The sequence below is a fragment of the Microcaecilia unicolor genome, chromosome 8, assembly GCF_901765095.1.
Source record: "Microcaecilia unicolor chromosome 8, aMicUni1.1, whole genome shotgun sequence".
Classification (NCBI taxonomy): domain Eukaryota; kingdom Metazoa; phylum Chordata; class Amphibia; order Gymnophiona; family Siphonopidae; genus Microcaecilia; species Microcaecilia unicolor.
The window spans coordinates 74,317,392-74,340,772 of NC_044038.1; the positions used below are offsets into that span (position 1 = coordinate 74,317,392).

At 48.3% G+C, this 23,381-nt stretch overlaps 1 protein-coding gene across 5 annotated transcripts; it reads right to left on the reverse strand.

Moving 5' to 3' along the window:
• ZNF575 (zinc finger protein 575) lies at nucleotides 1-23,381 on the reverse strand. 5 transcript variants are annotated; one of them, XR_003943221.1, is made up of 5 exons: nucleotides 23,201-23,381; nucleotides 22,584-22,715; nucleotides 18,833-18,994; nucleotides 2,371-4,505; nucleotides 1-2,191 (listed from the first exon to the last, which is right to left on the reverse strand). XR_003943221.1 is itself a non-coding variant. In XM_030213235.1 (4 exons), the coding sequence occupies exons 2-4, from the start codon at nucleotides 22,678-22,680 to the stop codon at nucleotides 3,787-3,789; spliced, it is 978 nt and encodes a 325-aa protein (XP_030069095.1). In that variant the 5' UTR covers nucleotides 22,681-22,715; nucleotides 23,201-23,381; the 3' UTR covers nucleotides 1-3,786. The 5 variants fall into 5 exon arrangements, 3 of the variants coding, with proteins under 3 accessions (XP_030069095.1, XP_030069096.1, XP_030069097.1); XR_003943222.1 differs by having other exon boundaries at nucleotides 1-1,199; nucleotides 1,379-4,505; XM_030213235.1 differs by having other exon boundaries at nucleotides 1-4,505.

A 23,381-nucleotide genomic window follows, 5' to 3' on the forward strand; every position in this document is an offset into this window, starting at 1 on the left:
TCTAAGTTCTTTAGGATGCCTAGAAACAATGAGAGATGGGAAAGAGCCTCCAGTGGGGATCACAATGACCGACGGATAGTGTAATGACCTGCTGTTCCATGTTAAACACAGATTTCAGCAGGAATGACAGCCTATTCTGCAGCGAGGTATGACAGAAATGTTCCATGAGTTTCCTTTCATAGTCAAGCATCTCTGTGATACTCCCAGCTTTGCAGTATAAATTATACTGTGTTGCAGTATAAATTATCCATCGAAGGATGCAGCCTATGTACAGCAGAGTCACAGGGAAAAGAATCTAGAGGGGAACAGGACCTCAACGTGCCACACTTTATAACCCCTGCCACAGTGAGGCACATTTAGTCAATCCTGAACTTGTACTCCACCTGTGGCTTTTGTTATGTGGCAAGTTACTCTTCTAGTGTCACTCTTGAGTCTTGGCTTTGCACAGGTGGTATTACTGTATCATGGCTCTGGGGGGTGCAGTGTTTCTCATCTCTGAATTTCTCTCACAGAAGATTCTACAGCAGTTGAGGTACAGGGGTGGAACAGATACAGAATAGAAGGTCTCATTTTCTTCTTTAAAGATTTCACAGAATATGGAAGGATTAAAAAAAAAAAAAGCAGAGGAATTCAACAGAGGCAAGATAATGGACTTGCTGAAAGTCAGGGATTGGTGGGAAGAAGAATAAAAGAGCTCCAGGTTTTCACATTGCGATGGCATTTTACTCATTCCTCCCACCACTGATCTCACACATCACGATGAAGTCTCACTCATTTCTCCCATCCTGACCTCACATGCTGTGAGGGAGACTCACTCATTCCTCTCATTATTGACCTCACATGCGGTGATGGTGTCTCATTCATTCCTCCCATCACTGACCTCACACTCTATGATGGGGTCTCATTTATTCCTCCAATCACTGATCTCTCACGCCATAAGGGAGTCTCATTCATTCTTCCCATCACTGACCTCACACACTGTAAGGGAGTCTCACTTACTCCTCCCATCACTGACATCACACACCATGAGGGAGTCTCACTCATTTCTCCCATCACTGACCTCACAAGCATGGAGTCTGACTCATTCCTACCATCTTTGACCTCATACACCATGATGGAGTCTGACACATTCCTCCCATCACTGACCTCATACACTGCGACGCCGCAAGGGAGTCTCACTTATTCCTCCCATCACTGACCTCATAAGCTGCAACAGAGTCTCAATTATTCTTCCCATCACTGACATCACACATCATGAGGGAGTCTTACTCATTCCTCCCGTCACTGACCTCGCACATTGCGATGGCATCTCATTCACTCCTCGCAACACTGACCTCATAGCTATGAGGGAGTCTCACTCATTTCTCACATCACTGACCTCACACGCTGCAATGGAGTCTCATTTATTCTTCCCATCACTGACCTCACATGCCATAAGAGAGTCTCACTCATTCCTCCGATCAATGACCTCGCACACTGCGAAGGCGTCTCATTCACTCCTCCCATCACTGACCTCAGATGCCATGAAGAAGTCTCACTCATTTCTTTCATTACTTACCTCGCAAACCGCAAGTGAGTCTCACTTATTCCTCCCATCACTGACCTCACCAGTTTCAATGGAGTCTCATTTATTCTTTCCATCACTGACCTCCACGCCATAATGGAGTCTCACCCTTTTCTCCAATCACTGATCTCACATGCCACAAGAGAGTCTCACTCATTCCTCCCATCACTGACCTCACACAACACATGCGATCGTGTCTCATTCACTCCTCCCATCACTGACCTCATATGCCATGAAGGAGTCTCACTCATTTCTCTCATCACTGACCTCGCACACCACAAGGGAGTCGCACTTATTCCTCCCATCACTGACCTCACACACTGTAAGGGAGTCTCACTTACTCCTCCCATCACTGACATCACACACCATGAGGGAGTCTCACTCATTTCTCCCATCACTGACCTCACAAGCTGTGATGGAATCTGACTCATTCCTACCATCTTTGACCTCATACACCATGATGGAGTCTGACTCATTCCTCCCATCACTGACCTCATACACTGCGATGACGTCTCATTCACTCCTCCCATCACTGACCTAATTTTCCATGAAGGAGTCTCACTCATTTCTCCCATCACTGACCTCGCACGCCGCAAGGGAGTCTCACTTATTCCTCCCATCACTGACCTCATAAGCTGCAACAGAGTCTCAATTATTCTTCCCACCACTGACATCACACATCATGAGGGAGTCTTACTCATTCCTCCCGTCACTGACCTTGCACATTGCGATGGCATCTCATTCACTCCTCCCAACACTGACCTCATAGCTATGAGGGAGTCTCACTCATTTCTCACATCATTGACCTCACACGCTGCAATGGAGTCTCATTTATTCTTCCCATCCCTGACCTCACATGCCATAAGGGAGTCTCACTCATTCCTCCGATCAATGACCTTGCACAATGCGAAGGCGTCTCATTAACTCCTCCCATCACTGACCTCAGATGCCATGAAGAAGTCTCACTCATTTCTTTCATTACTTACCTCGCAAACCGCAAGTGAGTCTCACTTATTCCTCCCATCACTGACCTCACCAGTTTCAATGGAGTCTCATTTATTCTTTCCATGACTGACCTCCACGCCATAATGGAGTCTCACCCTTTTCTCCAATCACTGATCTCACATGCCACAAGGGAGTCTCACTCATTCCTCCCATCACTGACCTCACACAACACATGCGATGGTGTCTCATTCACTCCTCCCATCACTGACCTCATATGCCATGAAGGAGTCTCACTCATTTCTCTCATCACTGACCTCGCACACCACAAGGGAGTCTCACTTATTCCTCCCATCACTGACCTCACAAACTGCAATGGAGTCTCAATTATTCTTCCCATCATCGACATCACACGCCATGAGGGAGTCTTACTCATGTCTCCCATCACTTATCTTACATGCTGTGATGGGGACTCACTCATTCCTCCCATCACTGACCTCACACATTGCGGTGGCATCACATTCACTCCTCCCAACACTGACCTCATAGCTATGAGGGAGTCTCACTCATTTCTCACATCACTGACCTCACACGCTGCAAGGGAGTCTCACTTATTCTTCCCATCACTGGCCACACTAGTTGCAATGGAGTCTCATTTATTCTTCCCATCAATGACCTCACATGCCATAAGGGAGTCTCACTCATTTCTTCCATCACTGACCTCACATGCCACAATGGAGTCTCACTCATTCCTCCCATCACTGACCTCACATGCTTGAGTCTCACTTATTCCTCCCATCACTGACCTCACAAGCTACGATGGAGTCTCATTTATTCTTTCCATCAATGACCTCGCACACCATGATGCTGTCTCACTAATTTCTCCCATTGCTGACCTCACATGCTGCGAGGTAGTCTTACTCATTTCAAAAAGCAACCCACAGGGCTCCTGAGGGATGAAGAGCCATGTGCAGAGATTCATTGTGGAGCATCATTTAGTATCAGTAGGGGCCTAAAGGCAGTGCCATGCGTGAAAAACAGCCCCTCACCGGTAGGGCTGGCCCTGCTCATTCCTCACCTCACTGACCTCATATTCTGCAATGGAATGTCACTCATTCCAGACCTGTAGTGGAATCTCACTAATTTTTCTCACCCCTGTCCTCATACACTGCGGAGGAGTCTCACTCGTACTTCAGATGCTGCAGTGAAATGTCAGCACTCCTTCTCATGCTGTTCTCCTGTTTCCTATATAGTTATTAATTTCTCTTGAAATATATGCCTTAGTGAGCCCTTAGTCCCTCTTGGCTTTCAAATCCCTTCTCTCCTTCCCCAAGATTCTCCCCCTTATGGTTCCGCTGATGCAGCTGCAAATTTCTGAGTTGTCGAAAACTCTTCCCACACTCGGTGCAAGGGAAGGGTGCCCCTCCTGCTGCTGCCACCACCATGTGGATCTGCTTGTGGGCAGCCAACTTGGAAGGGTAGCAGAAACTCTTCTCACACTGGCTGCATGTATAGGGCCTCTCGCCCGTGTGTGTCTGGCGGTGGACGGCCAGCTTCGAGGGATAGCAGAAGCTTTTGGGACACTCGCTGCATTTGTAGGGCCGCTGTTTGGTATGGATCCAGTGGTGGGCGGCTAACTTGGAACGGTGACTGAAGCCCTTCTGGCACTGGCTGCATGTGTATGGCCTCTCACCCGTGTGGGTCTGGCGGTGCGCAGCCAGCTTGGAAGGGTAACTGAAGCTCTTGGGACACTCACTGCATTTGTACGGCCGCTCTGATGAATGTGTCCAGCGATGGGTGGCCAACTTGGAGGGGTAAAGGAATCTCTTTTCACAGTCTGTGCACTTGTAGAGCCGTTCTTTGGTAGGTTCTGTTCTTCGGCGCCTTGTTGGGGCCCTCCAGCTCCTGTGACAGCCAGAGACAGATAGAATCCGGTACTGCCCATCCTCACTCTCCTTTGCCTGATATGACTCGCCATTTTCCTTGTGTGATAGGTCTTCTGAAATATTAAAATTAAATATTTAGTGACAATGAACAACTCACTGTCATAACAACCCTAACACAGAAATACAGTATTCCTGTGGAAAGGAAATACTTCCTATGTGTACAGCAAACCTACAGATAAGATATTCTCACTGTATTTTATTTGATGTTTTTTTTCTACTTAAAAATTTACAATAAGATAATGCCTTCTATGGCCATGCAATTTCCATCCATTTAGGCCAGGGCCTCCCTAAATTTTTTTTTATGTGGAAGCCTAGATAATGACAATTTAAATCACAGAGAGGGCCAGCAGGGGAGTGTTCTTGAAAGACAGTCTGCTGAGCCCATCTGAATTTGCTGATGAAAGAAGGATTACATTCTTTTTGATGAGACAAAATGCTGGAGGAAGGGACAGAGGCCCAGATGCACTAAACGTTTTTCATCGTTAAATGAGCCCTTAAGGAAGAATTTCCTATCCTTTCCATGCACTAAAGCCTATTTTTCGACGGCAGTAGCAGCTAACGAAACTGGAATGCAAATGAGAAACTACCATTGAAATGTAGACAATTCAGAATGCACTAACCATACCGACGATAGCAACGATTCACTTACCACCAGAAATTTAACGTCAGCTCAGACCTGTCGTTAAAGCCTGAGCTGTCATCTCCCCACTGCCCCCTGCACGATGAAAAACCAAATTGCTGGCAAGTTTTAAAAGAAAAGTGGCTCCCTGCTTCCCTGTGCCTAAAATAAAAAAGGAAACTAAATTAAAAAAGGATCGGGAGGGGGCAAAAGCTTTTAAAAATGAAACCTTTGCAGTTGCTGGGCTCCCCCTCCCTTCCTGTGTCTCTCTTCTTTAGTCGGCAATGCTCCGCTTCCTGCCCTCCTCCACCTCCGTGCCCCCCCCCCCCCCGATTTCGTCCCCGCCGCTCCCCCCCCCCCCCACCGGACCCCCCCTCCACCATAATGGCCGGTGCAGCGCTTCTCACCTATGTTTGAAGGCGCTGCACAGGATGGATCAGCTATTCTGTAGCTCTTATGTTTCCTCCGATGTCTCCTTTTTCTTCCTGTGTCCGCCCTCCTCTGACGTCAGCTATCTACGTAGATAACTGACGTCAGAGGAGGGCGGACACAGGAAGAAAAAGCATGCTTTGCGCATGCTTTACGAGCCGATTACCGACGGGGATTAGTGCATCGTTCTTTCCGATACCGCACCAAACTTTTTGGGGCTGTGTTTTTGGAGCATGCTTCGTTATTTGAGATTCGGTAAAGGTTTTTACGTTTCTGATTTTTTTACGTTTGCTTGATGCATCTACCCCAGAGTTTCCAGGAGTATGGCAGATAACCTATCTCCCATCTGCCTCCAGAAGAGACTGGGAGTGGAAGGAAGGTGAAGTGTGTATGTGGCACACTAATTCCCACTTATACACCAGGGCCTGGGCCCCCGCAGATTTCGCCCTGGACCCCCCTACCGCCGTTAACCCTCCCCCGCCTACCGCCAACCCTTTCCCCGCCTACCGCCGCACGTTGTACGGACGTCAACGTGCTGCGACGTCAAACTCCGTCCAACTGGAAGGATGCATCATGCAGCTTTAACAGCACAAGGATGAAGAAGTTAAAGAAGACCTCAGCTGGGCTGGCGGGGGTTGGGGTCCCCCGCCAGCTGAAGTAATAGTTTAAAAAACCGGCAGGAGCGGACCTCGGGAGTAGGTGACGGCGGTAGGCGGGGAAAGGGTTGGCGGTAGGCGGGGGAGGGTTAATGGCGGTAGGGGGGAGGATTGACGACGACGGCGGCGGGGGGGGGCGGCGGTGGTAGGGGGGGGGTTATAATGTGCCCCTTCACTCTAGCCCCTGCCCCCCCTACCGCCGAACCTCAGATACGCCCCTGTTATACACTCTCACCCCCTTTCCCCTTTCTTATCCATTTTCCTTTTCCATCTCCTCTCACCTCCTTCCTTTTCCTCTAACTCTCCCTTCCGCTCCTTTCATTCCCTCGTCTCCCCATCCCCCTCTTTGCCTCTCACATGTACACCCTGATCCTGTAGTCCTGAAGTGGGGAGCACCCATATATACCCTTCCCCCAATCCTGAAGCCCCAGGGAGTGCACAGAGACTGACTTACATTCCATTTATGCAGGATGCAAAGAACAAACATTAAAGAAACTCCAGACCGCTCAAAACACTGCAGCTAGGTTTATATTTGGAAAAACGTGATTTGAAAGCGCAAAACCCCTCCGTGAAAAACTACACTGGCTCCCAATCAAAGAATGCATTGCCTTCAAAATCTGCACCCTGGTCCACAAAATTGTCTACGGTGAAGCCCCAGGATACATAACAGACTTGATCGACTTACCAACTAGAAACACATCAGAATCAGCACGATCATACCTAAATCTGCACTACCCAAGCTGCAAAGAACTTAAATACAAATCAACGTATTACAAAACCAAAATAGGACCAAACTACAAGGATACACACAAACTCTTCTCACTCGTAAACAATCTCCTAAATACTACTATGGCTACCTCCAACAACACAGATACCCCATCAGCAACCAATCTTGCAAATTACTTCAAGGAAAAAATCCTAAAGCTCCGACTCATGATACCTACCAATAAAATGGATTACACAAATATCCTTGAATGTCTAGACCCAAAACCCGGGGAATGCCCAGCAGATCGATCATGGACCAACTTTGACACACTCTCATCAAATGAAATCTCACATTGGCTTGGAAAATACGCCAAATCGCAATGCAAATTAGACATTTGCCCTAATAGTCTAATAAGATCCGCACCCAAACAATTCAAAACAGACCTCACGAACCTCATAAATCACAGACTTCAAAACAGACTCTTTCCCACGGATAAAGGAAACATCCTACTTACTCCGCTACTGAAAGATGCTAAGAAAAGCACAATGGACCTAACCAACTATCGCCCAGTAGCATCTATTCCACTTATAACCAAACTCATGGAAGGCATAGTGATGAAACAACTTATTGAATACCTAAATAAACACTAAATAAATGAATACCTAAATAAACACTCAATTCTGCACGAATCTCAATCAGGATTTCGGTTAAACCACAGCACCGAACTGATCTAGTGTCCTCAATGAACTCATTCAAACAAGCAATTGCAACTGGCAACAACATACTCCTCCTACAATTTGACATGTCCAGTGCCTTTGACATGGTTAATCATGAAATACTATTACATATACTAGAATACTTCGGAGTAGGAGGCACAGTTCTCAAATGGTTCAAAGGATTCCTGACCACAAGATCATACCAAGTAAAAATGAACACGGACAGATCACCCCCATGGACACCTGAATGTGGAGTCCCCCAAGGATCCCCCCTCTCACCAACCTTATTCAACCTAATGATGATACCTTTAGCCAAACTTCTAGCCTATCAAAACCTCAACCCCTACATATATGCAGATGATGTCACAATTTACATCCCGTTCAAACATGATCTAAATGAAATCACCAACGAGATCAACCAAAGCCTCCAAACAATGCACACATGGGCAGATGCATTCCAACTAAAACTTAACGCAGAAAAAACACAATGTCTTGTACTCACCTCACAACATAACACAAAAAATTTCTCCACCATAATCACACCATACTGTTCTCTTCCTGTCTCACAAAACTTGAAAATTCTTGGAGTCACCATTGATCGAAACCTCACTCTTGATGCCCACGTGAAAAACACGACGAAAAAGATGTTCTACTCCATGTGGAAACTCAAAAGAATAAAACCGTTCTTCCCGAGAAACATCTTCCGTACCCTAGTAAAGTCAATGGTAATAAGTCATCTGGACTACTGCAATGCACTGTACGCTGGCTGTAAAGAACAGACTATCAAAAAACTCCAAACTGCCCAGAATACTGCCACCATATTTGGAAAAACTAAATATGAAAGTGCAAAACCCTTAAGAGAGAAACTTCACTGGCTCCCACTTAAGGAACGCATTGCATTCAAGATCTGCACGATTGTACACAAAATCATTCACGCAGACGCCCCAATCTACATGCTAAACCTCGTGGACCTACCTCCCAGAAATGCCACAAGATCATCCCGCAAATTTCTCAACCTGCACTTCCCCAGCTGTAAAGGACTAAAATACAAGCTGATGCATGCCACTACCTTCTCTTACATGAGCACGCAGTTATGGAATGCACTACCTACAGACCTGAAAACGATCGACGAAACAACTATCTTTCGCAAATCTCTGAAGACATATTTCTTCAACAAAGCCTACAACGAGAACCGATAGCCTCAGTAATCCACCTCACCAACCCACTCAGTTCTGAAACCCCACCTTCTATAATTACCCTAATCACTCCCTTCCTCCCTTCTTCTTTCTTCCCGTACTTAATCTCTGCACAATACTAACTGTATCTGATATTCTGAAATGACAATGTTAACAAAACTATGTAAGCTACATTGAGCCTGCAAATAGGTGGGAAAATGTGGGATACAAATGCAATAAATAAAATAAAAATAACTTACGCATCTAGCTTTTCCTACATAAGCACACAATTGTGGAACACACTACCAAAAGCCTTGAAAACGACGTACGACCACCTAAACTTCCGGAAATCACTAAAAACTAACCTGTTCAAAAAGGCATACCCCACCGATCCAATGTAAATGCCAGATCCCTGCAACATAACAAAACTAAAGCACGTAATGGACAAAACTCAACTCTTCTGATGTACGTTTCCCCAGTGTGGCCATGCCATAGCGAATGCTACATACCTGTAGAAGGTATTCTCCGAGGACAGCAGGCTGATTGTTCTCACTGATGGGTGACGTCCACGGCAGCCCCTCCAATCGGAAACTTCACTAGCAAAGTCCTTTGCTAGCCCTCGCGCGCCCGCGCGCACCGCGCATGCGCGGCCGTCTTCCCGCCCGAAACCGGCTCGAGCCGGCCAGTCCAGTATGTAGCAAGACAATACACTTCAAGGGAAGACACAACTCCAAAGGGGAGGCGGGCGGGTTTGTGAGAACAATCAGCCTGCTGTCCTCGGAGAATACCTTCTACAGGTATGTAGCATTCGCTTTCTCCGAGGACAAGCAGGCTGCTTGTTCTCACTGATGGGGTATCCCTAGCCCCCAGGCTCACTCAAAACAACAACATTGGTCAATTGGGCCTCGCAACGGCGAGGACATAACTGAGATTGACCTAAAAAATTTACCAACTAACTGAGAGTGTAGCCTGGAACAGAACAAACAGGGCCCTCGGGGGGTGGAGTTGGATCCTAAAGCCCAAACAGGTTCTGAAGAACTGACTGCCCGAACCGACTGTCGCGTCGGGTATCCTGCTGCAGGCAGTAATGAGATGTGAATGTGTGGACAGATGACCACGTCGCAGCTTTGCAAATTTCCTCCATGGTGGCTGACTTCAAGTGGGCTACCGACGCAGCCATGGCTCTAACATTATGAGCCGTGACATGACCCTCAAGAGCCAGCCCAGCCTGGGCGTAAGTGAAGGAAATGCAATCTGCTAGCCAATTGGATATGGTGCGTTTCCCTACAGCCACTCCCCTCTTGTTGGGATCAAAAGAAACAAACAGTTGGGCGGACTGTCTGTGGGGCTGTGTCCGCTCCAGATAGAAGGCCAATGCTCTCTTGCAGTCCAATGTGTGCAGCTGACGTTCAGCAGGGCAGGAATGAGGACGGGGAAAGAATGTTGGCAAGACAATTGACTGGTTCAGATGGAACTCCGACACGACCTTTGGCAGAAACTTAGGGTGAGTGCGGAGGACTACTCTGTTGTGATGAAATTTGGTGTAAGGGGCCTGGGCTACCAGGGCCTGAAGCTCACTGACTCTACGAGCCGAAGTAACTGCCACCAAGAAAATGACCTTCCAGGTCAAGTACTTCGGATGGCAGGAATTCAGTGGCTCGAAAGGAGGTTTCATCAGCTGGGTGAGAACGACATTGAGATCCCATGACACTGTAGGAGGCTTGACAGGGGGCTTTGACAAAAGCAAACCTCTCATGAAGCGAACAACTAAAGGCTGTCCTGAGATCGGCTTACCTTCCACTTGGTAATGGTATGCACTGATTGCACTAAGGTGAACCCTTACGGAGTTGGTCTTCAGACCAGACTCAGACAAGTGGAGAAGGTATTCAAGCAGGGTCTGTGTAGGACAAGAGCGAGGATCTAGGGCCTTGCTGTCACACCAGACGGCAAACCTCCTCCAATGAAAGAAGTAACTTCTCTTAGTGGAGTCTTTCCTGGAAGCAAGCAAGATGCGGGAGACACCCTCTGGCAGACCCAAAGAGGCAAAGTCTACGCCCTCAACATCCAGGCCGTGAGAGCCAGGGACTGGAGGTTGGGATGCAGAAGAGCCCCTTCGTCCTGCGTGATGAGGGTCGGAAAACACTCCAATCTCCACGGTTCTTCGGAGGATAACTCCAGAAGAAGAGGGAACCAGATCTGACGCGGCCAAAAGGGAGCAATCAGAATCATGGTGCCTCGGTCTTGCTTGAGTTTCAACAAAGTCTTCCCCACCAGAGGAATGGGAGGATAAGCATACAGCAGACCTTCCCCCCAATCCAGGAGGAAGGCATCCGACGCCAGTCTGCCGTGGGCCTGAAGCCTGGAACAGAACTGAGGGACCTTGTGGTTCACTTGAGATGCGAAGAGATCCACCAGGGGGGTGCCCCACGCCTGGAAGATCTGTCGCACCACACGGGAATTGAGCGACCACTCGTGAGGTTGCATAATCCTGCTCAACCTGTCGGCCAGACTGTTGTTTACGCCTGCCAGATATGTGGCTTGGAGCACCATGCCTTGACGGCGAGCCCAGAGCCACATGCTGACGGCTTCCTGACACAGGGGGCGAGATCCGGTGCCCCCCTGCTTGTTGACATAGTACATGGCAACCTGATTGTCTGTCTGAATTTGGATAATTTGGTGGGACAGCCGATCTCTGAAAGCCTTCAGAGCGTTCCAGATCGCTCGCAACTCCAGAAGATTGATCTGTAGATCGCTTTCTTGGAGGGACCACCTTCCTTGGGTGTGAAGCCCATCGACATGAGCTCCCCATCCCAGGAGAGACGCATCCGTGGTCAGCACTTTTTGTGGCTGAGGAATTTGGAAGGGACGTCCCAGAGTCAAATTGGAGCAAATCGTCCACCAATACAGGGATTCGAGAAAACTCGTGGACAGGTGGATCACGTCCTCTAGACCCCCGGCGGCCTGATACCACTGGGAGGCTAGGGTCCATTGAGCAGATCTCATGTGAAGGCGGGCCATGGGAGTCACATGAACTGTGGAGGCCATGTGGCCCAGCAATCTCAACATCTGCCGAGCTGTGATCTGCTGGGACGCTCGCACCCGCGAGACGAGGGACAACAAGTTGTTGGCCCTCGCCTCTGGGAGATAGGCGCGAGCCGTCCGAGAATCCAGCAGGGCTCCGATGAATTCGAGTTTCTGCACTGGGAGAAGATGGGACTTTGGGTAATTTATCACAAACCCCAGTAGCTCCAGGAGGCGAATAGTCATCTGCATGGACTGCAGGGCTCCTGCCTCGGATGTGTTCTTCACCAGCCAATCGTCGAGATATGGGAACACGTGCACCCCCAGCCTGCGAAGCGCCGCTGCTACCACAGCTAGGCACTTTGTGAACACCCTGGGCGCAGAGGCGAGCCCAAAGGGTAGCACACAGTACTGGAAGTGGCGTGTGCCCAGCTGAAATCGCAGATACTGTCTGTGAGCTGGCAGTATCGGGATGTGTGTGTAGGCATCCTTCAAGTCCAGAGAGCATAGCCAATCGTTTTGCTGAATCATGGGGAGAAGGGTGCCCAGGGAAAGCATCCTGAACTTTTCTTTTACGAGATATTTGTTCAGGGCCCTTAGGTCTAGGATGGGACGCATCCCCCCTGTTTTCTTTTCCACAAGGAAGTACCTGGAATAGAATCCCAGCCCTTCTTGCCCGGATGGCACGGGCTCGACCGCATTGGCGCTGAGAAGGGCGGAGAGTTCCTCTGCAAGTACCTGCTTGTGCTGGAAGCTGTAGGACTGAGCTCCCGGTGGACAATTTGGAGGTTTTGAAGCCAAATTGAGGGTGTATCCTTGCCGGACTATTTGGAGAACCCACTGATCGGAGGTTATGAGAGGCCACCTTTGGTGAAAAGCTTTCAACCTCCCTCCGACCGGCAGGTCGCCCGGCACTGACACTTGGATGTCGGCTATGCTCTGCTGGAGCCAGTCAAAAGCTCGCCCCTTGCTTTTGCTGGGGAGCCGCGGGGCCTTGCTGAGTCGCACGCTGCTGACGAGAGCGAGCGCGCTGGGGCTTAGCCTGGGCCGCAGGCTGTCGGGAAGGAGGATTGTACCTACGCTTGCCAGAAGTATAGGGAACAGTCTTCCTTCCCCCGAAAAATCGTCTACCTGTAGAGGTAGAAGCTGAAGGCTGCCGGCGGGCGAACTTGTCGAATGCGGTGTCCCGCTGGTGGAGAGACTCTACCACCTGCTCGACTTTTTCGCCAAAAATGTTATCCGCACGGCAAGGCGAGTCCGCAATCCGCTGCTGGAGTCTATTCTCCAGGTCGGCGGCACGCAGCCATGAGAGCCTGCGCATCACCACACCTTGAGCAGCGGCCCTGGACGCAACATCAAAAGTGTCATAAACTCCTCTGGCCAGGAATTTTCTGCACGCCTTCAGCTGCCTGACCACCTCCTGAAAAGGCTTGGCTTGCTCAGGGGGAAGAGCATCAACCAAGCCCGCCAACTGCCGCACATTATTCCGCATGTGTATGCTCGTGTAGAGCTGGTAAGACTGGATCTTGGACACGAGCATAGAGGAATGGTAGGCCTTCCTCCCAAAGGAGTCTAAGGTTCTAGCGTCCTTGCCCGGGGGCGCCGAAGCATGTTCCCTAGAACTCTTAGCCTTCTTTAGGGCCAAATCCACAACTCCAGAGTCATGAGGCAACTGAGTGCGCATCAGCTCTGGGTCCCCATGGATCCGGTACTGGGACTCGATCTTCTTGGGAATGTGGGGATTAGTTAATGGCTTGGTCCAGTTCGCAAGCAATGTCTTCTTCAGGACATGGTGCAAGGGAACAGTGGACGCTTCCTTAGGTGGAGAAGGATAGTCCAGGAGCTCAAACATTTCAGCCCTGGGCTCGTCCTCCACAACCACCGGGAAGGGGATGGCCGTAGACATCTCCCGGACAAAGGAGGCAAAAGACAGACTCTCGGGAGGAGAAAGCTGTCTCTCAGGAGAGGGAGTGGGATCAGACGGAAGACCCTCAGACTCCTCGTCAGAGAAATATCTGGGATCTTCCTCTTCCTCCCACGAGGCCTCACCCTCGGTGTCAGACACAAGTTCACGGACCTGTGTCTGCAACCTCGCCCTACTCGACTCCGTGGAACCCCGTCCACGATGGGGGCGTCGAGAGGTAGACTCCCTCGCCCGCATCGGCGAAGCTCCCTCCGCCGACGTAGTCGGGGAGCCTTCCTGGGAGGTGGCCGCGGTCGGCACCGCACGCGGTACCGACGTCGGGGACCTCAACCTGGGCGATGGGCCAGCCGGCGCCACGCTCGACGGTACCGGTGGCGCAAGCACCGCCGGTACCGGAGGGGTAGGGCGCAACAGCTCTCCCAGAATCTCTGGGAGAACGGCCCGGAGGCTCTCGTTTAGAGCGGCTGCAGAGAAAGGCTGAGAGGTCGATGCAGGCGTCGACGTCAGTACCTGTTCCGGGCGTGGAGGCTGTTCCGGGCTGTCCAGAGCGGAGCGCATCGACACCTCCTGAACAGAGGGTGAGCGGTCCTCTCGGTGCCGATGCCTGCTGGGTGCCGAATCCCTCGGCGACCCAGAGCTCTCGGTGCCGACACGGGGAGGAGACCGGTGTCGATGCTTCTTCGATTTCTTCCGAAGCATGTCACCGGAGCTCCCCGGCACCGACGAGGAGGACGTCGAATCCATCCGTCGCTTCCTCGGGGCCGAGACTGAAGAAGGTCGATCTCGGGGGGGGCTGTACCGCAGGAGCCCTCAGGGTAGGAGGAGACCCACCCGAGGGCTCACCGCCACCAGCAGGGGAATGGACAGCCCTCACCTGCACTCCACCCGATGCACCACCGTCCGACGACATCAGCAGACGAGGTCCTGGTACCACCGACGTCGATGCAGCTATCCGATGTCTCGGCGCCGATGCAGAGGCCCGATGCCTCGATGCACTCGATGCAGGGGCAGGCCGAGGAAGATGGTCTGGACGCTGACGACGTCGATGCACTCGAAGATCCCGGTGCCGATGCCGACGAAGAGCCCGAGAACAACACGTTCCACTGGGCTAGTCTCGCTACCTGAGTCCGCCTTTGAAGCAGGGAACACAGACTACAGTTCTGAGGGCGGTGCTCGGCCCCCAGACACTGAAGACACGACGAGTGTCGATCAGTGAGCGAGATAACCCGGGCGCACTGGGTGCACTTCTTGAAGCCGCTGGAAGGCTTCGATGTCATGGGCGGAAAAATCACGCCGGCGAAATCAAAAGCCGAAATGGCGAAATTTGAAGCACCAAAAATTTAGAGGGAGAAAAAATCTCGACCGAGGCCGAAAAGAGGCCTACCCCGACGACGAAAGAAAACTTACCGGGGCAAAAAAGCTGGAAGTACGGGGAGGATTTACACGAAACCCGGCGGGGGGTTTCCGGAGCACTTCCCGACTAGGCAAAGCTTTCCCGAAGGAAAAAAACACGTTCAAAACAAATTGGACGCGCGAGGTCGACTTTCCGGGGCTCGACACGGCGAAAACACGACCGTACCGAGTGCGGACAAAAGAAGACTGGCCGGCTCGAGCCGGTTTCGGGCGGGAAGACGGCCGCGCATGCGCGGTGCGCGCGGGCGCGCGAGGGCTAGCAAAGGACTTTGCTAGTGAAGTTTCCGATTGGAGGGGCTGCCGTGGACGTCACCCATCAGTGAGAACAAGCAGCCTGCTTGTCCTCGGAGAAATGAACTTTACCTTACCATAACATCACTTTGTATTTGTTCTCACAGGAGTCTGCAGACACCTCTCTGGTACTATGTAAGCCACATTGAGCCAAATGTGGGATAGAAATGTAACAAACAAACAAACAGGTTTGGCAGCAGCAGGGAGAGCTGGTGTTGAGCTGCCATCAAGGGGAGTGAACTGATTAACCTTTCGCATACATGGCTTAGCAATCTAGGCCTCCAGATATGCTGGTTCCAGGCCCTTCCTTCCGTTCTTTCTTTCTTCTTCTTCTTCTCCTTATTCCTCCCACCTTCCTAGCAGAGCAGAAGATGAGGAGATTCTGAACAGCAGGAAAGCCTGGTGGGGAGGAACCACTGAAAATGTGGCTGCGTTTCTTATAGTCTGCAGCAGAACCATCATTGTGCAGTCTGGGAAAGAAAGTTCCCAGGGGCAGATTAATACTAGGCTCTAGGCAAACGTACATTTGTGGGCTCCTGCCGTGGTTCCCATTTACTTCTTTTCTCAGCACACCCACAGAGTCACAGAAGAACATAAGAGTTGCCCTACTGGGTCAGACCAAAGGTCCATCTAGTCTAGTATCCTATTTCCAACAATGGCCAATCCAGGTCACAAATACGTGGCTGAGTCCCAAAAAGTAGCAAGATTCCATGATACTGATCCCAGGGGAAAGCAGTGGCCTAGTGGTTAGGGTGGTGGACTTTGGTCCTGGAGAACTGAGGAACTGAGTTCAATTCCCACTTCAGGCACAGGCAGCTCCTTGTGACTCTGGGCAACTCACTTAACCCTCCATTGCCCCATGTAAGCCGCATTGAGCCTGCCATGAGTGGGAAAGCGCAGGGTACAAATGTAACTAAAATAAATAAAAATTCAGGATTGTATAGACTTCTATCATATCTCCCCTCAGCCGTCTGTTCTCCAAGCTGAAGAGCCCTAACATCTTTAGCCTTTCCTAATTTGAGTCATTACATCCCCTTATTCATTTTGGTCACCCTTCTCTCTACCTTTCATTTTGGTCACCTTTCTCTGTACCTTTTCCAATTCCAGTATATCTTTTTAGAGATGTGACAACCAGAATTGCACACAATATAAATACATATGTTGCCATACTGGGACAGGCCGAAGGTCCATCAAGCCCAGTGTCCTGTTTCCAACAGTGGCCAATCCAGGTCACAAGTACCTGGAAAGGTCCAAAAACAGTACAATACATTTTATGCTGCTTATCCTAGACATAAGCAGTGGATTTTCCCAGGTCCATTTTAATAATTGCTTTCTTTTAGGAAGATATACAAACCTTTTTTAAACCCCACTAAGCTAACTGCTTTTACTACATTCTCTGGCAACGAATTCCAGAGTTTAATTACATGTTGAGTGAAGAAAATGTTTCTCTGATTCGTTTTAAATTTACTACTTTGTAGCTTCATCGCATGCCCCCTAGACCTAGTATTTTTGGAAATAGTAAACAAACGATTCATGTCTACCCGTTCCACTCCACTCATTATTTTATATACCTCTATCATATCTCCCCTCAGCCCTCTTTTCTCTAAGCTGAAGAGCCCTAGCCGCTTCAGCCTTTCCTCATAGGGAAGTCATCCCATCCCCTTTATCATTTCCGTCACCCTTCTCTGTACCTTTTCTAATTCCACTATCAGGCTCATTTTCGAAAGAGGACGCCCATCTTTCGACACAAATCGGAAGATGGGCGTCTTTCTCACAGGGTCGCCCAAATCGGTATAATTGAAAGTCAATTTTAGACGTCCCCAACTGCTTTCCATCGCAGGGACGGGGGCGTGTTGCAGGCATAGTGAAGGCGGGACTTGGGCGTGCCTAACACATGGACATCCTCGACCCATAATGGAAAAAAAAAGGGCGTCCCTGGACGACTTTACCTGGTCTTGTTTTTCTTACGACCAAGGCACAAAAAGGTGCCCGAACTGACCAGATGACCACCAGAGAGAATTGGGGATGACCTCCCCTTACTTCCCCAGTGGTCACTAACCCCATCCCACCCTCAAAAAAATCTTTAAAAATATTGCCAGCCTCTATGCCAGCCTCAAATGTCATACTCAGGTCCATCACAGCAGTATGCAGGTCCCTGGAGGCGTTTTAGTGGGTGCAGTGCACTTTAGGCAGGCGGTCCCAGGCCCATCCCCCTCCCCCTACCTGTTACACTTGTGGTGGTAAATGTGAGCCCTCCAAAACCCACCACAAACCCACTGTACCCACATCTAGGTGCCCCCATTGACCCCTTAGGGCTATGGTAGTGGTGTACAGTTGTGGGTAGTGGGTTTGGGGTGGGGGTTTGGGGGGCTCAGCACACAAGGTAAGGGAGCTATGTACCTGGGAGCAATTTCTAAAGTCCACTGCAGTGCCCCCTAGGGTGCCCGGTTGGTGTCCTGGCATGTCAGGGGGACCAGTGCACTATGAATGCTGGCTCCTCCCATGACCAAAGGGCTTGCATTTGGTCATTTCTGAGATGGGCATCCTTGGTTTCCATTATCGCCGAAAATCAGAAAGTCTAGGACGACCATCTCTAAGGATGACCTAAATTTCAGGATTTGGGCGTCCCCGACCGTATTATCGAAACGAAAGATGGACGTCCACGCCCCTTCATCGGGACGTTTTGCGACGACGTCCTCAGCAAAACTTGGGTGTCCCTTTTGATTATGCCCTTCCATATCTTTTTGAGATGTGGTGACCAGAATTGAACACAATATTCGAGGTGCAGTCGCACCATGGAGCGATACAAAGGCATTATAATGTCCTCATTTTTGTTTTCCATTCCTTTCCTAATAATACCTAACATTCTATTTGCTTTCTTAGCCACCGCAGCACACTGAGCAGAAGGTTTCAACATACCATCAACGACCACACCTAGATCCCTTTCTTGCTTGGTGACTTCTAATGTGGAACCTTGCATTACGTAGCTATAATTCGGATTTCTATTTCCCACATGCATTCCTTTGCACCTGCTCACATTAAACGTCATCTGCCATTTAGACGCCCAGTCTCATAAGGTCCTCCTGTAATTTTTCACAATCCTCTTGCAATTTAACAACTTTGAATAACTTTGTGTCATCAGCAAATTTAATTACCTCACTAGTTACTTCATCTCTAGATCATTTATAAATATGTTAAAAAGCAGCTGTCCCAGCACAGACCTCCTGGGGAACCCCACTAACTACCCTTCTCCACTGAGAATACTGACCATTTAACCCTACTCTCTGTTTTCTATCTTTTAACAATTTTTAATCCACAATAGGACACTACCTCCTATCCCAATGACTCTCCAATTTCTTCTGGTGTCTTTCATGAGGTACTTTGTCAAATGCCTTTTGAAAATCCAGATACACAATATCAACCGGCTCACCTTTATCCACATGTTTGTTCACCTCTTCAAAGAAATGTAATAGATTGGTGAGGCAAGATTTCCCTTCAATGGGGAAGTTTGTTTTGTTGTATTTTTCCGGTAAACATGTCTCGGATATGTTCTTTCTGGTATCTTGCTGTTTATTACGTTGTACTGTCTTACCTTTGAATAAATAAAGCATTTTAAAAAATAGTTTCTACCATTTTGCCTAGCACTGATGTCAGGCTTACCGGTCTGTAGTTTCCCAGATCACCCCAAAAAACTTTTTAAAAATTGTCATTACATTGGCCACCTTACAGTATTCAGGTATCATGGACAATTTAATAACAGGTCACAGATTACTGAGGCCCTGATGCTCAAAAGTAAATGCGGGTGCCAGAGGCCATTAGCGCCGTACTAGCACCTGCATTTACCAGCACAGAATGTTCAGAGACCCAAAGCGTGGGAACAAACGAGGGCGCAGACAAACAGCGCAAGTAGCATGCTAATGTAGTCATGCTCATGTTAATGAGGTCATTTTGAGTTCCTCCCCAATGCTCAGAAAACAGCAACTGAAACAAAACTGCCTTACCACTGCAGAAAATAATGTCAGGTCAGAGCACACATTAGAATGTTGGAAGAGAGGATTTCTCATGATTCTCATGTTTCTCTCATGCTTCTTTCTGCAAAATCTACCAGTTTTGATTGCTTTTGGAAGCAGAAGGAAGCTCGCGCAAGCCCTTATACACTGGTCGTGAGAAATAGCAGACTCAAATGAAAGCACACATTGGCGTCTGTTTTCTATGTCTAAATATAAGCATCCAAGCTAAAACAAAATTAAAATGCTTGTATTTAGGCCACAGAAAACAGACGCCAATGTGTGCTTTACGTTTGGGTTTTACCAGGCGCATGTGCACAGGAGCCAAGCTTACCACAGAAGTCTTCTGTGCATGCGCCAAGCACAATCCTCCCGCCGAACTCCCTAATGCTTAACACTATGAATGTGCCTATATTTGCATCTAATTAGCATTGAGTATTATGGCATTGTTCTTCTGTGCTGTTCCTGTAGTATTTTTATAGCACTATTTGGAACAGCGCTGGAGTTTTCAGCATCAGGGCCTCAGTACTCTGGGGTATATACCATCTGGTTTAGGTGATTTTCTGCTCTTTAGCATGTTGATTTAGCTTATTACATCTTCCAGGTTCACTGAGATTTGTTTTAGTTCGTCTTTGTCATCACTTATAAATACCATTACTAGTATGGGTTGCTTCTTTACATCCTTCTCAGTAAAGACCAAAGCAAAGAATTCATTTAGCCTCTCCACTATGGCCTTGTCCTTCATGAGTGCTTTTTTTTACTCCTTGATGATCTAACAGTCCAAGTGACTCTCTCATAGACTTTCAGCTTTTAATGTACCTAAAAAATGTTTTACTGTAATTTTTTGCCTATACAACAAGCTTCTTTATCATTGCTTTGCATCTAACTTGCCAGTGCTTATACTACTTCCTGTTTTCTTTCTTTGGATCATCTTTCCATTTTTTTTGAAAGATGCTCTTTTGTCTCTAATAGCCCCTTTTACCTCACCTTTTAACCATGCCAGCTGTTATTTAACCTTCTTTCCAACTTTTTTTATATGTGGAATGCATCTGGTCTGGGCTTCCAAGATGGTATTTTTTTTAACAATGTCCATGCCTGATTTAAACTCTTAGGGCCCTGTTTACTAAGTCGTGCTAGCGTTTTTAGTGTGCACTAAAATTAGAATGCGCTAAGCGCTAGAGTCACCCATATGTTCCTATGGTCAACTTAGTGTTTAGCGTGTGCTAATCACTAGTGTGTGCTAAAAATGCTAATATGCCCTTAGCGCTGCTTAGTAAACAGGGCCTGTAACCTTGCAGCTGCTCCTTTTAGCTTTTTTTCAAACCATTTTCCTTATTTTATCATAGTTTCCCTTTTCAAATTTACTCGCTAAGGCAATAGATTTCCTTAGTATCTTCACTCTAGTTATTAACTCAAATTGTGATCATGATCATATTACTATGCAGCCCTAACACCATTACTGCTCGCATCAAGTTCTACATTCCATTAAGGGCTAGATCTAAAATAACTCCCAGTCTTGTCAGTTCCTGAACCACCTACTCCATGAAGCAATACTGTAATTTATTTTCTCTAGGAATTTACCTCTCTGGCATTTCCTGACGTCAATTTTATCCCGTCAATACTGGGGGTCATTGAAATCAGAAAATCAAAACCAAATTCAGCACCAAATTAGTGTTATAGGGTTACTAGTGTCAATAACTCATACCGTCAATTAAAATTTTTTTTAAAAAGTGGATAAAAAGACCTCGGGGAAAAAAAATGCTCTCAGCCAACAAACATGGCATAAGGCTGGAGCCTCTCTATCATCGGTAAGAAAAACAAATCCACTTTGAAATACAAAATAACTCTTTTCTATAGAGTAACTTATCAATCTTCATAACACACAGAACTATGAAAATTTCTAACAACATAGATAAAATGTCATATAAAGGTTCACATGAAAAGGATATATCGGGTAATGTCCCACTGAAAATAATTATCAAAAAAGCAATATTTAGCTCAACCATAGAATCTTGTATTGTGGAAGAGCACCGAACATTTCCAACAGGGGCAACTGTTTCACAAGTCTGCTGTTTCAGGGGAGCTACTGCTGCCAGGGGGATGTGGAAGGCAGAGCCTTACAGAGCACCTGAATGCCAAAGTTCTGTGGCCCCTTAATTTGTACTTTTGCTGCTAGCACTGTCGTAGCTGCAACAGGGACTGAGATTTGAGTACAGTGTGTAAGAGAGGAGTGAATCCTGGAGCACAGGTGAGGAAGGGGAGAGATGGGGAGATACTGAACCACTGAGGAAGGGAAAGAGAGAGCAGGGGAGATACTGGACCATGGAGAAGGGGGAGGGAGATGCTGGACCACAGGGTATTGAAGAGGAAAGAGTGGGAGATGTTGAACCACAGGGAGAGGCACATGGAAGGGGAGAGAGGAGAAGAAGCTGGACCACTGGGGGAAGTGGATGGGGGAGAGAGAGGGAAAACACTAGATCAAGGGGGAAAAAAAGGGGAAAATATTAGACTATGGGGGAGTGGAGGGGGGGAATACTAGACTACGGAGGAGGGGTGATGTTCTGATACAGAGGCTGAGACTGACTTGTGGGGCAGGTGGTAGAAGAGAGCTGTGGCTTGGAGATGGGCCTGATGTAGGGTCTGAGGCTGGGAAAAGGGGCTGGGGGCTGATGCAAGGCTGGGGATGGTAAAATGGGGCTTTATGCTGGTAAACAGTGGGGTGGCAGAGGAAGTCTGATGCTGGGATAAGGAGGAGGGGGCATAAAGATAACACAGTTGGGGATTAGGAATGGGAGAAGGGAACTAGGGGCAAAGTTTGGGCAAGAGCTTGCTGTGAGCAAGAGTTTGGGCAGAGCTGGTGTGAGGTTTGGGTAGAACTGGCTGGGAGTGGGGGTTTCGGCAGAGCTGGTGGGAGCTTTTGGCAGAGCTTGGAACCCAGAAACATAAAGGTGTTCTACTGCCTCTGTCTCTTCCCCCAGCTTCAGAGTCTCTATCTTTCTTAAGGAAAGATCTTGTGGGTCTGGAGAAATTCTATGTTTTTAGCAGCTAGGAGCTTTATTTATTTATTCAGAGACTGGGCCACTGCAAACTAGTGAGTTTCCTTGGCCAGTGATATAATAAATGTCAAAACTTAAGTGGATTATTTTTTTTCCCAACTGTAAGGCCCTCACTCACCCATGGGGCTGCTCATCGACTCGGGTTTGTGCTTGGCCTGCTGTTTGTTCATCATCTCATACGTATACCTGGGCTGTTGGTCTCCAAGTTCCATCATGAGTCATGTACTTAGCAGTGGTATTTGTAAACCTGCTGGCTTAGAAAGAACAATTTTAAAAGGTGAAGGCTGTTTATATTCTTACACTATGCAAGGAGAAACATGAAGACTGTCTCATAAGATATTGGCATAAATTTCACAAGTAGCTCAAAGGGGTTTCTACCACACCAGAAGACAAACCCTCAGCTTTCTTTCTAGTTGCAAATCTGTCACCTTTCTATTGCACGTGTACACTGGTCTTGCTCCCTGCCATCCTGCTTTCTCTCTTTTGCCTCTTGTCTGGCTGTATTCTCTGTGTAACAATTTCTCTGCAGTCTATGACTTTACAGCTGGCTGCTTGGGTTTTTTTTTTCTGTTTCTTTATTCTGTACAGGCTTACACATTTATGTGATTTGAGGTAGATCAAATATACTGAAACACTGAAACATCCTTCTTTCCCCCTCTCTCAGAGACCCAATGGAAGGGGCAGGAGATGCCCAGCAGGGTAGTAAACCCTCTCTTCTCTAGCTAGTCAGCTCACCTGCATTTCCATTGCCCCTTCAGCCCCTGGCGCTGTCCTCTCCGAGTCCAACATCTCACCAGCAGACAGGCCGTAGGACTGAATCCATTTGTTCCTGGGATCTTGGCAGGTTCAGTATCAGATCAGCCTAAGAAGTCGCCAAAGCTTTGGAGATCACATAGCATTCTTCCTCAGATGTGTG